The sequence below is a fragment of the Arachis hypogaea genome, chromosome 20 (genome assembly GCF_003086295.3).
Source record: "Arachis hypogaea cultivar Tifrunner chromosome 20, arahy.Tifrunner.gnm2.J5K5, whole genome shotgun sequence".
NCBI classification, from domain to species: Eukaryota; Viridiplantae; Streptophyta; class Magnoliopsida; order Fabales; family Fabaceae; genus Arachis; species Arachis hypogaea.
The window spans coordinates 125,885,345-125,907,909 of NC_092055.1; the positions used below are offsets into that span (position 1 = coordinate 125,885,345).

Here is a 22,565-nt window from a genome sequence, read left to right on the forward strand (position 1 = left end):
AGGCTATTAGACGGTCAAAAGTCATTTTTGGTCACCTAATATATATAAAGATCAATATTAAAATTAATAATATTATTAAATGTATATTGAATTAATTATTAATATAAAATATATATTTAAATATAAAAATATATGAAAAAAATTTAAATAAAAAATATTTATATATAAATATATAATAATTAATTTTAATATATAAATAATATTTTTAAATATCATATATAGTTGATATAAGGGCTAAACTGAACATTTCTTTTAAAATTTTTATTTTAATTGCAAAAAAGTCTAACTATCATTTCTAATAAACTTTTAGTAATTTTTTTTAAATGTTTAATTTTTAAGAACAAATTAAACTGTTATAATTATATATTCTGGTCGCCCCTCTCTAACATGCCTTGTTATCATTTTACTATATTTTAGTAGTATTGTTTGTAAATATTATTATTTTAGATAAATACTTGATGAATAATAATTTATATTTATATTTAGTAAAATTTATACATATAAATTTATAAAATTATTTATTAAAAATAATTTGGTATTTGACTAAATATTAGACAAAATTACAAAAAGTTGTTTACCTTAAACAAATTTTGATATTCTAATATTTTTTTCTCTATTTTCTAACATATTTTGTAATTAACTATGTTATATATATATTAAAATTAAACATTAAGTATAAAATAAATATTAAAATATAAAATATACATTAAAAATTAATTAAATAATATATATTTATATATAATATATAATAATTAATTTTAGTATATACATAATAATTTTTTTGTATTATATAAAAATAAAATTATCTTTTTATAATATTATATATTATTTTTTTTTCTCATCTTTTTCATTCAAACATATTTAAAGAAAATAAAAATTTATTCAACTTTTTCCTTCTTTCATCTTTTATCTTCTTCCATCTTTCACTTGACTTTTTTCTTTTCAACCAAAGTCTTAATAAAGTCTTGCTGAAGAATTGGAAAACAAAGGGAGAAAACGCCAATGGTCGGCGGTGTTCATGGTGGAGGAGGGAGTAGCTACCGGTTTTGATTAATGAGACGAGGGAAGAGGACTAATTTAAGATATAAGAACCAATTTGCATACTTGCAAGATATGAAGACTAAAATGCAAATATCACAAAAGTAACTCCTAAGAGAATAATATTCTTTGTTTCATTTCACTTTCATCTAACTCAACTATGTGACCTCTAAGAATCAAAAAGAGGCATACATTGTTTATTGTTGTTACCTTGTTGCGTACGCACTTCACCTTCCTTAGTGTCTATATATATAATAGTTGTTTCGTGTCTCTGCCTCTGAAGAGTGGTGACAAAAACAAATATAAAGTGATGCAGAGTCTGCAAGAGAAGGCTGCTGAATGGAGCGGAGTTGAGACCACCCTTGCTTTCGCCATTGACGACGATGGCGGCGGCGCCAATCTCTTTCAGAAATTGGGCCTCCAAACCTTTATTAACCTCTCCACCAATTTCTACAACAGGTACTCTATCTCTATCTAACTCAATTTGATTCTAAACTCCTTAACTAACACTTCAAAGTTAGTTATGACTTTCACTTGAGGTAAGTGTTACTCAGTTAGTTAGTTAGGATTGAACAACTTCTACAAGAGTTTCTTTTTCGAAATATCTGTTACAATCTTTATATTTTTTAAACTTAATTTACACTTATATGAAACAAATTAATATAAATTTTAAGGGAAAATTCTGAAATTGAAGGAGAATTGAGATGGTGAGTGTCAAACAAATTTGGGGATTGTTATATAGGGTTTAGGGTGAGTTTGATTTTGGTGGTGGTGAAGGCGGAAATTGAAAGTGTTTATTTTTGGGGGAAGGGGAGAAGTGACATGAGAAGTTTGTGGCCATTGATGGGGAGACAAATCGACGGCTCTAATGGTCATAAAGCGTGTGATCTGTAGCAGGGGTGGCAATGGATAGGATAAAGTAGGATAGAGTTTGGATCTTACCCTAATTTTATTCGCAGGTTAAAAAATTTATTAAAATTCTGTTCTACTCTATCTGTTGAGAATCTTTTAACCATAACCTTACCCGCACTCTAAAGTTTTAAATCCTACCCTACCCGCAAAAATACCAATTTTTTTCAAAACAAATATAAAATTTAATCATTCTAAATTTCATACATATTAATAAAATAAAAAATAAAAAATTAATATATTTTAGATTACTAAATTAACTAAATAGTTTAGTGGTTGCTTATTTATTGCAAGTCATTACATAAGGAAGGTCGTAGGTTCAACTCTCATTTCCTTCACTATATACCTAATTTTTATAAAAATATGTGTTATATATGGAGTGCGGGTAGGGTAGGATAGGGTACACCCTAAACCCGTACCCTACCCTACCCACAGGCATACCCGGACTAATCTCTACTCTACCCGCAGCGGGTCGGGTAGCCTACCCTACCCAAACGGGTTGGTTCGGGTTGGGTACTTGTAGATAGGATATGTATTATCAGTCCTAATCTGTAGCATGAGAATGTAGCCAATTGATTTAGTTTAGCTTGGGTAAACAGTTTAATTAAACTCTTTTTAAAAAAATAGTTTAAACAATAAATACTTATATTAAAAGTAGTTTATAAATAAGTTAGTTTGTATTTGATTTTTTAGTTCTAAAAATATTTATTTTAAAAAAAATGTGATAAAAAGCTTTTTATTATGAGAGAAGTAATTTTTTTTTTTAACTTTTCCCCAAACATTTAAATAGCTTTTTAAAAAGCTACAAGTTAAGTTTAAAAATTGCACCAGATATTAATATTACCACTTTTCATAAATTAAAAGTTCAAAAAAGTAACTTTTGATTCTTCTCAAATGGATAAACTTACTAAAATTGCTATATTCAGCAAAGAAAAAGTACCGAGATTAACTAAGGATGGAACCAACTAATGAAAAAAGCTTAATTAAAAAACAAAGAAACTCAAAAGAGTTAACTTAATTTCATTCACATTTTATTTATGGTACAAAAAATAATCACACAAATCATTATCCATTTTCTAGAGCTGCCGCACGTCGCGCCGCCTTCTTTTTATTATAAAACAAGCTGTTTTATCTAGGGATGAACATGAATCGAATAATATCTGTAAATTCGTAGTATTTATTATATGCAAATTTTGAATATTATTTGATCTGCATAGTTATCAGATCAGATAAGATTTGATCTGCATTCTAATAAGATCGGATCGCAGATATCCAATTTGTATTCGCGGATCTAATCCGTAGATCCGCAAAATAAATAAATTATAAATAAATAAAAATAATATATCTATTTTAACATTCAAAAACCCTAATCCTCTTACTCTTACTCTTCCTCCTTGTTGTCATCACTCACTCCTCACTCACTCACCCCTTGCTCGACTCATTTTACCTCACTTCACTCCTCTTCACTGCACCATCGTTCTGCTTCTTTCTTTCTCAATCTATCACTGTTTGTTGTTCATCATGCTCGTTACTACTTCTCGCTTGCTACTTGTTACTGCTTTCCGCGCGCTCACCGCTGTTCCACACTGCTCACCTTTGCTCCTCGCCACTTGCCGCTCGGATTCTTGTTATTTGCAATTTCTTCTTTTTGTTTATGCTTTTCCGTTACAGATTTACTTTTGCTCATTTCACTTCTACTTCATTTCACTTCTAAATTAAGGTTTCAATTCTTTTTTTTTATTATTTTGTTGATTCTTTGAAATTTGAAATGCAGATTTGTTTCTGGTTGTTTTTGCTTGATCTGCTGCTTCTGCTCATTTCACTTCTATTTTATTGTTTCTATTTCTATTATTAAAAAAAATTTGTTTTTTATTTTCTGAATGTATACCTTTGTTATTGGTGTGGTGGTTGTAATTGGTATATTTTAGTATAAACATTGATGTTAAATTAGGATTTTATTTTTTTTATTTTGTTGATTCTTTTAAAAGTTAAAATATTTTTATTTTTGCGAATATATTCGATCTCTGATTCAAGGACAAAAAGTGCAGATATTAGATCCGATCTATAGCAGCCATAGTTTTATCACCGAATGTATGTGAAAATTTCTTTTATGAATAAAAATAAAATTTATTAATTATTTTTATGTGAAATTAATAGTTAATAACTATTAAATAATAATTTAGTCAAATCTCCAAAAAAAATAATTTAGTTAAACATATTAAATTATCTAATATTTTTCAACTAATAACTTCGTATAAAAACAACCACCTTTAAAGTTTTACCTTCATTAAATAATAAGAAACTTATATTTGTCATTTTTTTACATCTTCATTTTATACTTTTATGGTGACAATTTTTTTTAAAATTCTTTATCAATCACATTTAATACGAATCTAAAAGATATACAAAAAAAACATACATAAAAATTAGGTTTAATTATTTTGTTGGTTTCTATAATTTCATCAAATTTTTAATTAGGTTCTTGTAATTTTTTTTTCAATTAAGTTCCTATACTATTTTTAATTTTGTAATTAGATCTTTTTTATGTAAAAAATATTAAAATTAACAGAATATTTCTCTTAAAAAATATATGATCAAAGATCTAATTAGGTTTTTAACTATGGATACTTTCAATTTGCAAATAAATATTAACTCTAACAATTATACATATAAGATTCTTTAAAATAAATAGTATTTTAATTTGGCTACTTTTTATTATTTATATATATTTGCATACAATAAAAAAAACACCCACACACAGATTTTTTTATCTTCTTTCTTTTTTCCTATTTTCTATTATATAAAAAGGATATAGGAATAGTTTGGTGTTTAAATTATTTTTCTTCAGGGTTTATAATGATGAGGAAGAATGGTTTCGTTCAATATTTGGTAAGTCTAAGAAAGAAGAAGCAATTCAAAATCAATACGAGTTTCTTGTTCAAAGAATGGGTGGTCCTATTCTCTACTCTCAGAGAAGAGGTAACTTTCGAATTCTTAAAGTTTGCCATAGGGTTCATTCAGGGCTTTATGCCTATCTATGCTTTTATTATCATCAACTTATTATTATTTGATTTCATCATATCAATTGAGTATTGTTTATTTGATTATTTCATATCATCCTTTATCATTGAATGAGGTATGGAATCTAAATAATAATATAGAGGATTATTGTCCCATTCAAATGTCATAAAGATTTTAACACTACTGTTGTATATATTATAAGTTAATGTGCATTTATGTATGTTGCGATCAACTTATATAATCTAATATCGCCTTGTAATTGTGAATTAAGAACCTTTCATGCTAGAGGCAAATTAGTCCATTCAGTGTGCATGTGAAAAAGACTACTAAAATAATGGTTTTATAACTAAACTTGAACTATTAGACAACGATGGCAGGGAAGACTGAAATTGAGAAATTAAGATTAAAAGATAAAAACTGAGAAACAATAACTAAATTAAGTTTTGTATTGTGTTTAATATAAAATATATATAATTGAATTATGTTTTAGTATTTTATTTGGTGGGAATAGATGCAATAATAAGATAAAGAATTAAAAGTAGAATAGAGATGAGGTTAAAGTGGTGAGTATGGTAGAAGGGATAGAATAAAAATTTGAAAAGTTAGATGATGGTATTTTTGAAAATAAACATTATTAAAATTTCAGTTCTTATTTTCAATCAATATCTTTTATCTTCATTTTCTAAAGATATTGAAGAGATTAAAATTTTGTCTTAGAATTAAAATTTTAATTTTAATTTTTGACCATAAAAAATAATACTGAATTTCAATCCTCTAATTTTAATTTCAGTATTTAAAAATAAATACTATCTTAAAGTGTGTTTTAATAGTTTTTTATATATTAAAATGATTTTGATTTGTAAATCAATTATTCTTTCACTTACAATAAATATAAAATAAGAATTGATTTGTAGATTTGATTAGATTTTAAGGGAGTTCACTAGCTCTCATAGACGGTGATGATTTGACAAAACTAGAGGCACACCAACAATAGTGGAAGATTGTGTAATATAAAATTTATAAATAGAGAGTAAATAATAAAAATATAAAATCTTTTATTAATGATAAATTTATCATGTAAAGATACATATTAGTTAAACTCTTAAATTAGTTCAATCTAAATGTAAAAATTAATTATCAAATTAAATAAATTTTTATTTCATATATATATTTTATAAATATAATATTTATATTATAATTCAATTCAATCCAAATCAAGCTCATTTTTTTCCTTTCAAACACACTCTTACTAATTTCTTTTAATAATCAAATCATATGAAAGATTGAAAGTTAGTTTTGTTTTGTTTTTGTTTTTTTTTTTAAATGGAATGCAGGGCATCCTGCTCTAATAGCTAGGCATGGAGCATTTGATGTGACACATGAAGCTGCAGAGAGGTGGCTACATCACATGCAACAAGCATTAGATACCACTTCCGACATAGATGATGACTCTAAGATCAAACTCATCAACTTCTTCAGGTTTCTCTTTCTCTTTTTCTTTCTTTTCTTGTTTTGATTTGAATAACACTACAACAAAAATACCATTTAGCAGCGGTTTCTGGAGCCGTTTAACAGCGATTTTGAACCGCCGCAAAACATTTCGCGACGGTTTCATAAAACGCTAGAAGATAGGGCGCGGCAAAACAGATAGCGGCGATTTTAGTCAACCGCTGGAATAATTACCGCAAAATGTGAATGAATTTTGCAGCGGTTATAATAACAATAAACGAAAGTAGCACTTGTTTTGCGGCGGTTCTAAACCGCCGCCAAATTTCAGTATTTTCATTTATTTTCATTCATAGTTATTGAAATCGGACCGGACTGTCCGGTGGTCCAATTAAACCTGCGCTTCCACCAATAAACCCACAACGTGTGGATCAACTATGTAATGCCTTCCACAAATGAAGAAGGCAAGGCTCGAACCTTGAACTTGGAAGAAGGAAAAGCTTTAACAATGTCATGCTGCCACCAAGCCAAGTGACTCTTCGATATATAGCGCTAATAATTATATATATCATACGAACACATTTGATTGCAACACAATTTTTTTGTTGTATACTTTATATCTGATCATAGTTATAAAAGGTACCTTATATATTGGGCAAAATGCACAATTAAACCAAATGGACGACCAAATTACACAATTCTACCAAATTGAAAAACATTACCAGGATATCCCAAAAGCACATTCTTATGTAATTCGAATCAGTCCTATTCGAATGAGACAAACCAACACTAATTCGAATTATTCCTATTCGAATTAGTAATGATGCTTGTAATTCAAATTTGTCCAATTCGAATTATGCTTGCATGTAATCTTAGGGGAGTTTAAATTAGGGTGATTTAAATTATGCATGCTAGGACGTTCCTAGTAATTTAAATCGGTCTATTTCGAATTAATTTTAGACCATAGTAGATCGAATTAATTTACATCTATTTATATATGATCCAAGCGTATATAAAGAGTACATTTAATTATATCCATAATAAATTCAATAAAGAGTCCATTCAATAACAAATAACAAAAAAATAATTATAAATATTTTTTATAAATTATTAAAAATATAACATTTTCTAAAAATATTTATTAATATTTAGAATTTAGTCTTTAATATTTAAAATTAGTGAAATATTTGCCAAAAATATTATATTTGTTAGTTAGTTAGTATTATTAAATTTATTAACCATGATAATATGCAGATCATTAATTGGTTTTATATAAAAATATTTTTATTCTATTTAGTATTTAATTTTGGTAAAATATTAATTAATTTTGAATTTTGTTATTATAAATTCTTATATCTAAGAATACAGGTTAAGATTGTTATTAATAAAAATTTTAAATTTTTTATTTTAATAAATGCTCAACAAATTATTAAAATAAAAAATTTAAAATTTAAAATGATAATTTTGGTAAAATTATAAATTTTTGAATTTTTAATGATTTGTAGAAAATATTTTTAATTATTATTTTTAATAATTTATAGAAAATATTTATAATTATTATTTTTAGAAAATGTTTGATTTTTAATAATTTATAAAAAATATTTATAATTATTATTATTTTTATTTATTATATTTATTATGGATATTATTAAATGTACTTTTCATTGTACTCTTTATATACTTTTGGACCATATATAAATTGATGTAACAATGATTTAAACATATGTAGCTTAAGATAGTAGTGTTTACTTAACTAGATTATACCCAGATGGTTATTACTAAAGAAAATATTGCAATATGTGGTAATACGCATTTTGCGGCGGTTTAAACAAAATCGCCGCAAAATGTAAAACAATAACTCACCAGGGTACATATAGCGGCGGTTTTCGAAAAGACGCCGCGAAATGCATACCTGATTGAAAAACCGCCGCTAAATGTCGGCCTGATTGCGGCCCCAACCCCTAACCGCCGCTATATGCGTCGCAGGTTGTCGTTTCGCGGCGGTTTCACACAACCGCCGCAAAATAATCGTCGCTATCTTAAGGAATTGTTGTAATGTGGAAGATAATAAAATAAAAAAAATATAGATTTCATCATTCTTAAACTAAAATAGCAAAATTTATACTTGATAAAAATTATAATTAATAATTTTTTATTTTATTAATTTCATCACTTTAACAAATTTCTTTTCCTTTTTGATTTGATAATATGAATCACAAATGTGCATGGGACACTCGTATAATAACTGTCTGATGTTAGGAAATAAATAGAATTCTACGGGTATCAAATTAACCAAAAAAAAAAAAAAAACCAAATTTTTAAAAATTTAAAAAATGGATATTTTAGTCTTAAAAAATTAATATACAAATATTTTTAAGGCTAAACAAAAAAATTATTTCTAACTAAATCATAATACTAATTAACAACTAAAATCTAAATTAATCCTAAATTTAACAAAAACAAAAACAGAAATTTATTTACTAGAGAAAGCAGGCACATAAGTGGCCAGCACTGTTGGTGGTGGCCAGCACTGTTGGTGGCGGCTAGCAGAAGTCGATGGCGGCGTGAGGGAGAGGGGTTGCCGGAGAGAATGCAGCGGCGGAGCTAACGCGCGGCAAGGATAACATAGTGGTGGGGAGGAATAAGGTTATAGAGAGTATGGAAGAAGAAAGGGAAGAGAGAGACGGATTGAGTAGAAGGTGGTGGGCTAACGGCGGGGCTGATAGAGCGGCGGGGAGGGATAGGGTGAGAGAGTGTGAAAGAAGAAAGGGGAGAGAGAGATGGATTGAGGAGGCGGCGGCGGGGCTAACGGCGGCCGATGGTGGGACTGACAGAACGATGGGGAGGGAGAGGGTTAGAGAGAGAGTGGGAGAAGAAAGAGTAGAGAGAGAGAGAGAGAGTCAAAATGAAGGGAGAGAGAGTATTCGTGCTTCGAATTTAGGACAAAATTATGGGTCACCAAAACGCAGTCTTTCACTAAATAAGTTTACCGGCAGATTTTTACGACAGTAAATCTAATCCTACATTATGCGCCTATTTTTTTTGTTTTTCCTTCAATTTTTACTTGTAAATTTACTGTCGAAAACGCAAACCCGTCGATAATAATTTAACCTGATAAATTTGATGTTTTTATCATCGATAAATTCGCTATTACTTTGTGACGCTAAATTCGGTAATACTTAATATTTTTTGTAGGGCACGTATACGTGCATGCGCAAATTAATAATGTTGATACAAAAGGAATTAATGTGAATTGTCTTAAAACCTAAGTCTTTAAGTTTCAGGCAACAAGCAAATCTTTCATTCTGAAAAATGGAAGGAGGTAAAAAATATGCAATAACTTCACCTAAAGATATATTAAAGTAGTGATATTCTACTACTCAATTCTAGATTCCACATACACCCAATAATAGCTCATAGTATTAAAATCAAATGATATATATTCTCAACTCTCAAGATAAATAAACAAGAATAAAATACTTCTCACTAATACAATAAAGAGAAGATACAAATGTCTAACACAGGTTTTTTTCTAGTTTAAGAAGAGACCAAATAATTTGACATACAAAAAAAAAAAAACACAAAAATATAGTTATAAAACTTGATAAATAAAATTGTAGAGTGGCGCATATTAAAACTTAAAACTAAACTCATTTTATAGATTCAAAGAGATGGTGATGATTGATGAGAGAAATTTTGCGTGGTCTAGAAATTTGCAGATAAATCCTCGTTGCAAGTATAGTTTCTAAACCAACAAAGGTCATTTCATACAAACGTTTTGGTTGTCACAAGTAACAAACCCCTTTAAAATTGATAACGAGTATTTAAACCTCGGGTCGTCTTCTCAAGGAACTGCAGGGAAGTATGTTCTTATTATTGGTTATGAAGATTGTAAATTGGGATTTTGGAGATGAGGAACAAGTGATTTAAATTGCAATTAAAGTAAGTAAAAGACTGTAAATTAAATAAATAACTGTAAAACATACTTTTGACAAGGTATGAGAAATTAGAAGTCCTATCCTAGTTATCCTTATCAATGATAATGAAAATTGAATCTTAATTCCACTTAGTTAACCTTTGCTAGAGCAAAGGAAAGTCAAGTGACTAATTAGTTAGATCCTCAAATCCAAATTAATCCCTGAGGAAAGATTGGGATTATTGAAATTCAATTCAATTAGCAAAGATAACGATTATCAATCATGTTTGAGTTTGATAACTCCTGAGTTACTGATTTCTTAACCAAGACCGAAAGGGGAAAAGTAAATCTACTGGAATAAAATTGTCTTCAGATTGGGGATAAAAGTAACATAAATAAAAGAAAGCAATTGTAAACTGAAATACCTCAAATAACATTAATTCAAAGAGTAATCTGTAACATAGAAGAATTCATAAATAAAATTGAGAACAAAATAAAAAGGAATATTGAACCTGATAAAAAGATAATCCTGAAAGCGAATAAAATCCTAAATCTAAATCCTAATCCTAAAGAGAGAGGAGAGAACCTCCCTCAAAACTACATCTAAATCATGAAAAGTGAATTATGAGAGCCTTTTTTATGAATGAATGGATTCCCCCACTTTATAGCCTCTAATCTGTGTTTTTTGGGCCGCAAACTGGGTCAGAAACAGCCCAGAATTCGCTGGTTGCGAATTCAAACACGCTGATTTTTTGTCACTGCGATGCGGCCGCGTGGAACACACGTTCGCGTCGCCTAGCGTCAGAGCAACTATGGCATATTATATATCAAATCGAAGTCCCGGACGTTAGCTTTCCAACGCAACTGGAACTGTGTCGTTTGGACCTCTGTAGCTAAAGTTATAGCCGTTTGAGTGCGAAGAGGTCAGGCTGGACAGCTTAGCAATTTCTCCAACTTCTTGTATTCCTTCCACTTTTGCATGCTTCCTTTCCATCCTTTGAGCCATTCCTGCCCTGTAATCTCTGAAATCACTTAACACACATATCAAGGCATCTAATGGTAATAAGAGAGGATTAATAATAAGTAATTTAAAACCATAGAAAACATGTTTTCAATCAAAGCACATAATTAGGAAGGCAAATGTAAAACCATGCAAATAGTATGAATAAGTGGGTAAAGAGTTGATAAAATCCACTCAATTAAGCACAAGATAAACCATGAAATAGTGGTTTATCAACCTCCCCACACTTAAACATTAGCATGTCCTCATGCTAAGCTCAAGAGAAGCTATAAAGATGAAGAGGAATAGTAGAATGTATGAAATGCAACCTATCTTGTATGAGTGCAACTACATGCAAAATGTTTCTACCTACTTAGTTAAAAGTAAACAAATCTTTCAAGAAGAAATATGAACTGGATTTCACTAATTCAAATCATGAAAATGAAGTACAAATAGACTTGCAAGAAGAAAATAGCTCATGAAAGTAGGGAACAAGGGATTGAGCATCGAACCCTCACTGGTAGTATATACACTCTAATCACTCAAGTGTTTAAGGTTCGATTCTCTCAATTCTCTACTAACCTTGCTTTCTAAGGCTTGCTCTTCATCTAACAATCAACATAAATTTAATGCACAGATACACATATCAAGAGGTCTTTTAAGGGTTGTAATGGGGTTAGGGTCAAGGTAGGATTGTATTTGGCCAAGTGGACTAAAATCTGAATCCTTAATTAACTTAAACTTTTTCCACCTAACTTAAGACAATCCATGTAATCATAATACCACATCTAACTATCCATTAACCATGTTTTTCCACATATTCATGCATTCTAATTTCAAGTACAGTACATATGCATTGCTTTCACCACTTACTTTGGGGCATTTTGTTCCCTTTTTGCTTAATTGCTCTTTTTCTTTTTCTTTTTCTCTTTTTTTTTGTTTTTTTTTGTTTATTATTATTTATTTATTTTTTTCTCAATGCATATGATTAAATTATTGGATGCATGAATCATGTCCTAAATATTTTTTTCACAATATTTCAGAAAATTCTAACATACTCAATTCTCAAACCAAATGTTTTCAAATTCAATTTTCCCCATACTTAATTCATGAGCACTCTCACTAGTCTAAGCTAACCAAGGATTCAAATTAAGGACATTATTGTTTTCCGCTTAGGGTTAATGATGTGCTAAAGTAAAGAACAAAGGGGTATAATATGCTCAACATTGGTTTGCAAGGGATAATGAAGGGTTAAGGCCATATGGGTATGTAAGCTCAGTGAAACAAAGGCATCAATCATGTAAGTGTATGCATACATTAAACCATGGAAATATAGAATTAAGCAAGACAAAGATCACAATTTTAGAGAGAAAAACACACACCAAAAATAAAATATTGGTTGGTAAAATACAACCAATTCAAATAGGCACAAAAATCTCACAGGTTTTGTGTGTTCAAGCTCTAAACCATGTTCCAGTATAATATTTCTTCAAACAAGTGTAACATTAAATTTTATTCAAATTAGTGAAGTGCTCTAAAAGGTTTCTTGAAAAAGAAAATATTACTTCAACCAAGTGGTAAAATATGCACAAAATCAAATAAATATGCAATCAAATATGCAAATGCAACAACTAACAAGGAAAATAAACCATTGGTGTTGAGATAGAAGAGTGACTAACCCATGGAGATCGGTATCGACCTCCCTACATTTAAAGATTGCACCGTCCTCGGTGCATGCTGAGATTTGCAAGTGGACGGGTTGTTCCAACTGATGTTTTTCTTCAAGGATTTGGCAGATGGACTTGCTTGTCTCTCCCATGTAACGTCTTCTGGTTCTCTTCCTGGTGGCCATCCTGAAAGAAAAAGGGAAGAAAAGTAACCCAGAAATAAAGATAAGAAAATAAATGAAGTATGGGTGGGTTAATGCCAAATGATACGGGTCTCATTTATATGGAAGCTTCAACATGTACGTGAGAAAATAATAGAAGCACATGGCATACTAGTGGTGCAAAATTTGCAACAAAGGGGAGGAGTGTGGGTAATGAAAATATCAATATAAGTTCATGTCAATGCAAATGAAAGGCAAATATCATAAAAGATTGGCATTGGCAGATAATTAATATCATCCCACAGTGTAAAACAAGTCACTAAAAATAATTCAAGAAAAGATGCAACAGTTGACTAAGAACATTTAACACCAATAGTAAAATAATAAATTTAGAAAAAAAATAAAAATATGCACAAAATTAAAATGCAATGAATGAAAGTATGCAAATAAATTAAATAAAATAAAATGAAAGTGAAAAAGGATGAGAAGAAAAAAGAAAGTCACAAAGGAGAGAGAAAGAAGAAATTAGGATTAGAAAAGAAAAGATAAGATAATTGGCGTTGATTTGGATAAGTTGTGCGGCGCAGGCGACGCGGACGCGTGCGTGACGCGGTCACGTGGTGCGCGATAAGGTCAGGTGACGCGGACGCGTGGGTCACGCGATTGCGTGACCTGATTTGTGCGATTGGCGCGAGTGCAGCCTCGCGTTCGCACAACTCTCTGTTTGAAAACTTGTTTTGCCAAATTTTAGGGTGACGCGGTCGCGTAGTTGACGTGAACGCGTCAATGGCCATTTTCTTAAAATGACGCGGCCGCGTGGGGCACGCGGTCGCGTGGGGCACGCGGTCGCGTGGGGCACACGGTCGCGTGGTAGGGCTTGGGCTTCCAGTACGATTCCAGCCCAATTCCAGCTCAACTTTCGGCCATACACCCTTGTTACGTCGATTTACAGGGCCACGCGGTCGCGTGGGTGACGCGGACGTGTGGGGAAGCTATTTTGCAAATGACGCGGCCGCGTCGGCGACGCGGTCGCATGGATATATTTGTGCCTAAGGCACGCCTCCAGCCACGCTCTCGCATGACTCTCTGTTCAATTCTTTTCTTCCCAACGCACTAGTGATGCGGACGCGTCAGCAACGCTGCCGCGTCGCATGCGTTTTTTTTTTATGCAATTATGCAGTATGCAATGCTAATGTAGATGCTATGAATAATTCCAGGTTCAATAAAATTAAAATAAAATAAAAACAAACAACATGAAATAAAATTGAAAAAGAAACGATCATACCATGGTGGGTTGTCTCCCACCTAGTACTTTTAGTTAAAGTCCTTAAGTTGGACAATTGATGAGCTTCCTGTTATGGTGGCTTATGCTTGAATTCATCCAAGAATCTCCACCAATGTTTGTAATTCCAATGGCCTCCGGGATCCCAAACTAGGCACGTAAAGCCTTTGATCAGCTTCAAACAGATTCTTAGGCTCCCGGGGTGTTGGATGTCAGAACAGATTCTAGGATCCCAAACTTTGCTTTTAAATCCACCTTCGTCTTGATCTATATTTTTCCATCCGGGTAGTTTAGAAATTAGATTCTCACCAGAATAACCAAACGTTTTCCGAGATCTATTTGATAGATCATGATGCCAATCCACACACTTCGAGTTGAAGCGTGGAACCTTACTGAACTTTGTGCACCAGCTCTAAGCACGAGCCATTTCCCTCTTACTCTTAAAGCCGCAGAGAGCTCTAAGCTGGCCATCTGTTTCAAGCAAACCATATTCAAGTGGAAAAATAAAGCTAAAGGTTAAGGATTGTACCCACTTGAAGCTTGTATTGGGTGGTAATGGCCTTGGGATAGGTGGTTCCAGTGGTTCTGTGAGTTCTACTCCCTTGTGCTCTTCTGTGAAATTCTTCACTTCTTTGCAAGATTCTTCAAATGTATCCATGTCCTGATCAAAGCCTTCTATGTCTTCCTTGTCACTTAAGTCATAAATTGGAGGTTGAGAGAAATCTACCTCCGTATCATCTTCGTACTCGCTTGGGGAAGATTCTTCGATCTCAGAGAATTCACTCGCGGATGCAAGTTCATTACTAGAAGAACTTGACTTGAGATTATCATCATCAAGGAAAATTGCTTCTTGGATTATTCTGTCTATTTTTTCATGAAATACCTGCCTTGGGGATTGTGCACTATCCTCCTTAGCATCAGTTGTAACGTCCTTGATAGAATTCTCCACAACTCTAGGTTCCCATGGAACTTCAGCGTCTCCTAAGTCTTCAACCAACTCTTCTTCTTGTATAATGACAGCTTCCTTTACTTGTTCTAGTACGAAGTCATGCTCTGTCTTGTCCACTGGAGTTTCTAATATCTCCTTCATGCTACGCTCTTCATTAGATTGTCCACATGGGGCTTTGGGAGGTTCTTGAATGTCCGAACGTCTAGAAGGTAATTGACTTATTGCTTGCTCCAGTTGATGAAGGGTTGTTTGAAGTTGATCTACTGTTCCCTTGAGGCGAACTTCTGATTCTCGGGGTGATGGATTTGGACGTGGTACATTGGGAAGTGGTTGTGTTTGGGAGTAATTAGATTGGAATCGGGGTGAATGAGGATCATGTGGTGGCGAATGGTGAAAAGGAGCTTGTGAGTGTGGTGGTTCAAAGTTGTGTTGAGAGGATGGCCTATAAGCATAGGGTGGGGCTTGTTGGTAACTACGAGGTTGTCCACCATGTCTATTGCCTTGGTATGCATTGTAGAATGGTCTTTATCCATGATATCTTGGAGGGTGTTGCTGCCTAAAGGGTTGATCAGATCCTCTTGGCTCCATCCATCTTTGATTGCTCTGACCTTGATGCATGTTCCTGTTATAACTTTCATTCCTTTCAACAATATTAGAACCAAACTCAAAGCGAGAGGGGTAAAAATTCATAGTGACTAATAAAAATAAAAGGGAAAAATAAAAACAAATAGACAAGTAAAAGAAAAATATTTACAATAACCAATAATAAGGCACACAGTTGCAGCTCCCCGGCAACGGCGCCATTTTGATGAGAGAACTTTTGTGTGGTCTAGAAATTTGCAGATAAATCCTCGTTGCAAGTATAGTTTCTAAACCAACAAAAGTCCTTTCATACAAATATTTTGGTTGTCACAAGTAACAAACCCCTTTAAAATTGATAACCGAGTATTTAAACCTCAGGTCGTCTTCTCAAGGAACTGCAGGGAAGTATGTTCTTATTATTGGTTATGAAGATTGTAAATTGGGGTTTTGGAGATGAGGAACAAGTGATTTAAATTGCAATTAAAGTAAGTAAAAGACTGTAAATTAAATAAATAACTGTAAAACACACTTTTGGCAAGGTATGAGAAATTAGAAGTCCTATCCTAGTTATTCTTATCAATGATGATAAAAATTGGATCTTAATTCCACTTAGTTAACCTTTGCTAGAGCAAAGGAAAGTCAAGTGACTAATTAGTTAGATCCTCAAATCCTAGTTAATCCCTAAGGAAAGATTGGGATTATTGAAGTCCAATTCAATTAGCAAAGATAACGATTATCAATCATGTTTGAGTTTGATAACTCCTGAGTTACTGATTTCTTAACCAAGACCGAAAGGGGAAAAGTAAATCTACTGGAATAAAATTGTCTTCAGATTGGGGATAAAAGTAACATAAATAAAAGAAAGCAATTGTAAACTGAAATACCTCAAATAACATTAATTCAAAGAGTAATTTGTAACATAGAAGAATTCATAAATAAAATTGAGAAAAAAATAAAAAGGAATATTGAACCTGATAAAAAGATAATCCTGAAAGCGAATAAAATCCTAAATCTAAATCTTAATCATAAAGAGAGAGGAGAGAACCTCCCTCAAAACTACATCTAAATCATGAAAAGTGAATTATGAGAGCCTGTTTTTTGAATGAATGGATTCTCCCACTTTATAGCCTCTAATCTGTGTTTTCTGGACCGCAAACTGGGTCAGAAACAGCCCAGAATTCGCTGGTTGCGAATTCAAACACGCTGACTTTTCGTCACTGCGACGCGGCCGCGTGGAGCACGCGTTCGCGTCACCTAGCGTCAGGGAAACTATGACATATTATATATCAAATTGAAGCCCCGGACGTTAGCTTTTCAACGCAACTGGAACTGCATCGTTTGGACCCTTATAGCTAAAGTTATAGCCGTTTGAGTGTGAAGAGGTCAGGCTGGACAGCTTAGGAATTTCTCCAACTTCTTGTATTCCTTCCACTTTTGCATGCTTCCTTTCCATCCTCTGAGTCATTCCTGCCCTGTAATCTCTGAAATCACTTAACACACATATCAAGGCATCTAATGGTAATAAGAGAGGATTAATAATAAGTAATTTAAAACCATAGAAAACATGTTTTCAATCAAAACACATAATTAGGAAGGCAAATGTAAAACTATGCAAATAGTATGAATAAGTGGTAAAGAGTTGATAAAATCCACTCAATTAAATACAAGATAAACCATAAAATAATAGTTTATCAATGATGAAACCATTTAACACATACGAAGCCATCAATTTTAAAACATAACTAAATCACTCCATTATTTAAAACTTATCAACTTTGAATACAAAAAATCAAATAAAAAACATCCAACATCAGACACACTTCCTATTAAAAAAAGTGAATGTTATGGTACCTAAAGAGTGGTGCTTATTTATTAAAAAGGATTAAAAATTAATATTTAATTTAAAAAATATAAAAATAAATTATTTTTAAAAATTTAAAACTTATCACAAAAAATAAGTTAGACAAAAGTTAGGCAACAATTAATAACCACTATAGAATTCCCCTTAAAAAAATTACTTGAAAACCCGCTGAATAAGGCTCAAACATATACGTAGAATAGAAGTTTCCTTTTTTAGTTTTTTGCTATTCTATTTTTTCTTTTGGAGAAATTTTCAGACCACATATTTTTGTAATGAAATTTCTAAAATTTTGTATACATATTCCATGTGAGTGTTAGTTACTATTTTGATTTTGGTGTGTCACCATTTTAGTGCCCGTGTCCAAGTTTAAATATTATAATTTAATATAGGGTAAAGTATTTCTGGTCGTTGAGGTTTGATAAAAATTTTAAAAATATTTTTAAATTTTATTTTATTTTAATTTTATTCCAAAAGTTTTCGATTTGCATCAATATACCACTAACAGCTAATTTTTAAAAAAAAATTTAAAATCAATTCAACAACAATTTCATAAAAACAATCCTCAACACAAGCAAATCAAACATAATTTTCATGCATTATTGTTAGATTTTGTCTTAAATTTTTTGAAAATTTAGCCGTCGATGATATATTTGATACAAATAAAAAATTTTTGGGACAAAATTAAAACAAAATAAAACTTAAAAATATTTTTAAATTTTTTGTCAAATTTTAGAAAAAAAAAATATACTTTATCTTTTAATATATTTATGAATCAATGCATGTATTTTGAAATATATCTAAAAAAATCAAAATAAGTAGAGTAAAAGGTAGATGTTAATTCAGTGCAAAATGATTGCTGAGTTGTAACTAAAAATTTCAATTTATATTTTTCCTTTTTTTTAATCGTCAGGCACACTGCTTATTTTCTTGTAGTGGGAGTTGAGTCAAGGAATCAGAACCAAATGCCATGCAAGAATGCTTCTGGAAGTCACCCATGTAAAAACTTTTAGCATAAATCAACTTTTTTAGAATAAAATCTCATATTTATAAATAATTCTAGACAAATATGTATACGTGTGTTGTATTGTATGTGTATTATTTATTAGGAAGGCTAAAAACTAAACTTATTTTAATAGTCTTTTATTTATATAATTATTTTTTCGAATAAATAATTTTGGAACAACAGTCAATTTATGTTCAAACTACTCAATTAAAAACCAGTTATATATATATAGTGGCTTTAAATGTTTGGTGGCTAAGCTGATTACATATGACCCACCTATCATATATTGACATGTAGAAGAAAATTATCCTATGGACTCAGTTAACCATTTTTCAAGAATTTTAACATGGTGCGATAATTTTCTTAATAAAATGCAGTAATTTTTTTCCTTTGTTTAATTACTTTCGTAAAAGAAAGAATAAAATAATAATAAAAAAAATAAAAACCACATATTTCTTTTTCTTGAAAGATTGAATGTGTAATATTTAAAAAACAAATTAGGTTTTATCTCGTTTTAGGGTGGTGGAGAACTTGCGATGGAGGCGTAGAAGATCCTCTTCGTTAGTATTAAGATGTGTTCCGGTCGAATTTTAGTTGAGCTATTGAGGTTAGACTTGACAACTGAGTCAATGAGCAGATTCCCAGATTTGCCGTCATTTTTACTACCCATCACCTACTACCTCAACGTTAGAAGGATAGTGGTCTCTAACTATTTGACTCCATAAAAACAGAAAATAAGAAGAAGATATCACTCCTGCTAATTTTTTTTTTATTCTCTAGTTCTCTTATTTTTTGCTTTAGTTAGAGAAGGAGATTTTTTTTTGAGCTTCATTCCAGCTAAGAATAAAAAAAGAAAGAGAACTTAATTTTATTTAAAGAAATAAATATTAAAAATTACACTTACACTTTTTATTTTCTTAAATTCCACTTTTATCTATACAGTAAAATTTTAAATTATCAACACAAAATTAATGATAAATAGTATTTTATGTATACGATAAAAATTATTTATAATTTGACATAAAATAAATATCACTTTTTCATTTAATGATCAACTTTTAATCACTTATAGTCACCGTTTTTAAAGTCATCAGAGATATAGCTATATATAATTACAAAAAAGAGATAAAATAATTGCTTATAGTATACTTTTAACATTGAATACTTGAAGTTAAATTGGTAAAATCATTATATAATCATTAGTTATAATCATAAGATTTAAAATATTATTTTTGCTCATAAACTAATTTTTAACTTAAAATTCTTATTTCAATTATAATCTATTTTAAAGTTTATAATCCAAATTTTTTTCTAGGTTATTTTTTTATTTAAAAAATAAAAAATTTCTTTTTTTTATTATTTTTAATTAGTGCTGTTATCAAAATCTCGTAAACTGTAAAACAGTATTTTAAATATAATTTTTAGAGTATATATTATGATATTATTCATTTTAAAAATTTAAATGAAGAGAAGAAGATAATATAAATAAATATATTTTTAATAATATAAAAATTATTTGAGGTGACTAATTACAATGCTTTAATTTGAATAAGAGGTATATAATAATGACCTTATCACGTGTAGGCAGTCCCACATATATAAAAAGGTTGGAAAACCTTTCGGCTGATATGTTTAGCATTATATGACTTATGTCACAACACAAAGAAATTAAAGAAAACCATAAACTGGAAATTATTCTCTCTCTCACAACTTTGAACCGTTTTCTCGTCGCATTATGATCATGTTCATCATGATCTCATATAGTAAAAATAATGGAATCAATTGCCTATACTTTTGCTCCTTAATAATTGTCGTTTTCACCTTTTTTATATAATATATTATCTTTGTTTTAATTTAAGGGTTATGCTATATAAATTGTTAGGATACACCTTTATGGTAAATAGCTAAAAATATCCTTAATTTTTTTTTCTTATATTAACTATTCATAGTTGCAAAATGATATGGGTATTTTTGTCCATATGTAGTAAAAGGTGTGTCTTTAGCAATCTAGGATGTGCGTTTAATTTAAGCCTTAATTTTATAATTAACACTTTATTTGTAATTTAAATTTCATACTTATGTTTTTTGTTTAAATACACTTTATTATTTTAACTTCATACATATGGTTTTTAAAATAAGTTTCAATTATATTTTTAGACTCTGTACGAATTGTTAATGGAGACAATTAACATATGATTCATATTTTATGGACAACAAAAATTAACTATCAATCAATTGCCATACGAATATAAGTAAATATTCGGTGTTTATGAAAAAGTTTGATTATACTATTGTTATAAAAAGATTTGATTATTTTTTATGTCAAATTTGATTATTTTGTTGTAAAAGAATAATATATTATTTTATTATAAAAATGAGTTTAATTTTGATGCTCGTGCAATTATATCTATTTTTTTAGATGACTATTCAAGTAGTCAACGTAAAAAAAATATTTTTTTTGCTGATATGATATTATATAATTGAATGTATGTGTAAAAATACTTTACATTGATAGCATATTAAAATTAAATTCTTATAAAAATAAGTAAAATAATATATAAATATGCAGGATTAGATAATAACTAATTTTTTGTTTTATGAAACATTTTATGTGACACATTAAGGACTAAGTGATAAAGTTTTTACTTTTTAAAAATGATAGTATTTATATTTGATAAATTAAATTAAAAATAATTTTTAATAAATAAAAATAATAATATAAAAAATTATAATAAATATAAATTTAAATTTAAATATTTATTAATATATAATTATAATTCGAAAAACATCTTTAATTTTTAAAATTAGAAATACAAATACATAATTTTTATTATTTATTAAATATAAAGCGAGATGTTTATAGTTTTAAAAAGTACAAACACATTTTTATAATGTTTTATCAAATTAAGTATAATATTAGACTAGGAAAGAAATTAAAAAAGAACCGTTTGATGATTAGGTAGGCAAAAAGATTTTAATTCTTAATCTCAATATTGCTGTCCACTTTTTTATACAAGGAATACTTTCCACATGTAGTGTAAATGTGTAATAATAGGAATAACTCATCATATGATGCAGATAGGATCACCATTTATTTAAGTTAATTTGATGACATAAGAGTGTTGTTTTTTTTCTCAAATTGCTGCTAAAGAAACCAATGAAAAATAATAAATTTAATTCATGTGACGATTCTTTTGAAGAATAAAAATTATTACAGGTATACTAAAATGTACTTTTGATTTATTTAATCATAATCCATGCGTTTCTCTAGAAAACAAACAGCGTGCAACTCTAGCAATCTGAATTAGTCTTAGTTACTATTAATTTATTACCTAATTTAATAATTTTATAATATGGATTTTGATTAATAAAATTACATAACTCAATGAAAGAAGCATATTGGTTTCTAAAATCAGGTATACATCATGTGCACATATTGGTTTATACATGTGAAAGAAGCATATTCTAATTTATAATTTTGTTTCTATTTTTTATGGACTCATCTGCAAACTAATAAAAAAGAGGACTTCTCCCCAAACATAAATAATTAGGTCCTCTTCGGAAATAATAATAATAATAATAATAATAATAATAATAATAACAATAATAATAATAATAATAATAATAATAATAATAATAATAAAAAGTTATCCTACATTAAGCAAGTGTGAATGATTTGAAGAATTTAAGCTTACTATTTTTTCATTTTTCATAGGAATTAAATTTACTA

The 22,565-nt window shown here is 29.8% G+C and overlaps 1 protein-coding gene across 3 annotated transcripts; it reads left to right on the forward strand.

Moving 5' to 3' along the window:
- The first annotated feature begins 944 nt into the window (after positions 1–944).
- LOC112784940 (group 2 truncated hemoglobin 3-1) lies at positions 945–19,022 on the forward strand. 3 transcript variants are annotated; one of them, XM_025828311.2, is made up of 4 exons: positions 945–1,497; positions 4,796–4,926; positions 6,303–6,447; positions 18,766–19,022. In XM_025828311.2, the coding sequence occupies exons 1-4, from the start codon at positions 1,349–1,351 to the stop codon at positions 18,773–18,775; spliced, it is 435 nt and encodes a 144-aa protein (XP_025684096.1). In that variant the 5' UTR covers positions 945–1,348; the 3' UTR covers positions 18,776–19,022. The 3 variants fall into 3 exon arrangements, with proteins under 3 accessions (XP_025684096.1, XP_025684094.1, XP_072085600.1); XM_025828309.2 differs by having other exon boundaries at positions 1,114–1,497; positions 18,743–19,022; XM_072229499.1 differs by lacking the exon at positions 18,766–19,022 and adding an exon at positions 6,771–7,107 and having other exon boundaries at positions 1,114–1,497.
- Positions 19,023–22,565: the final 3,543 nt, after the last annotated feature.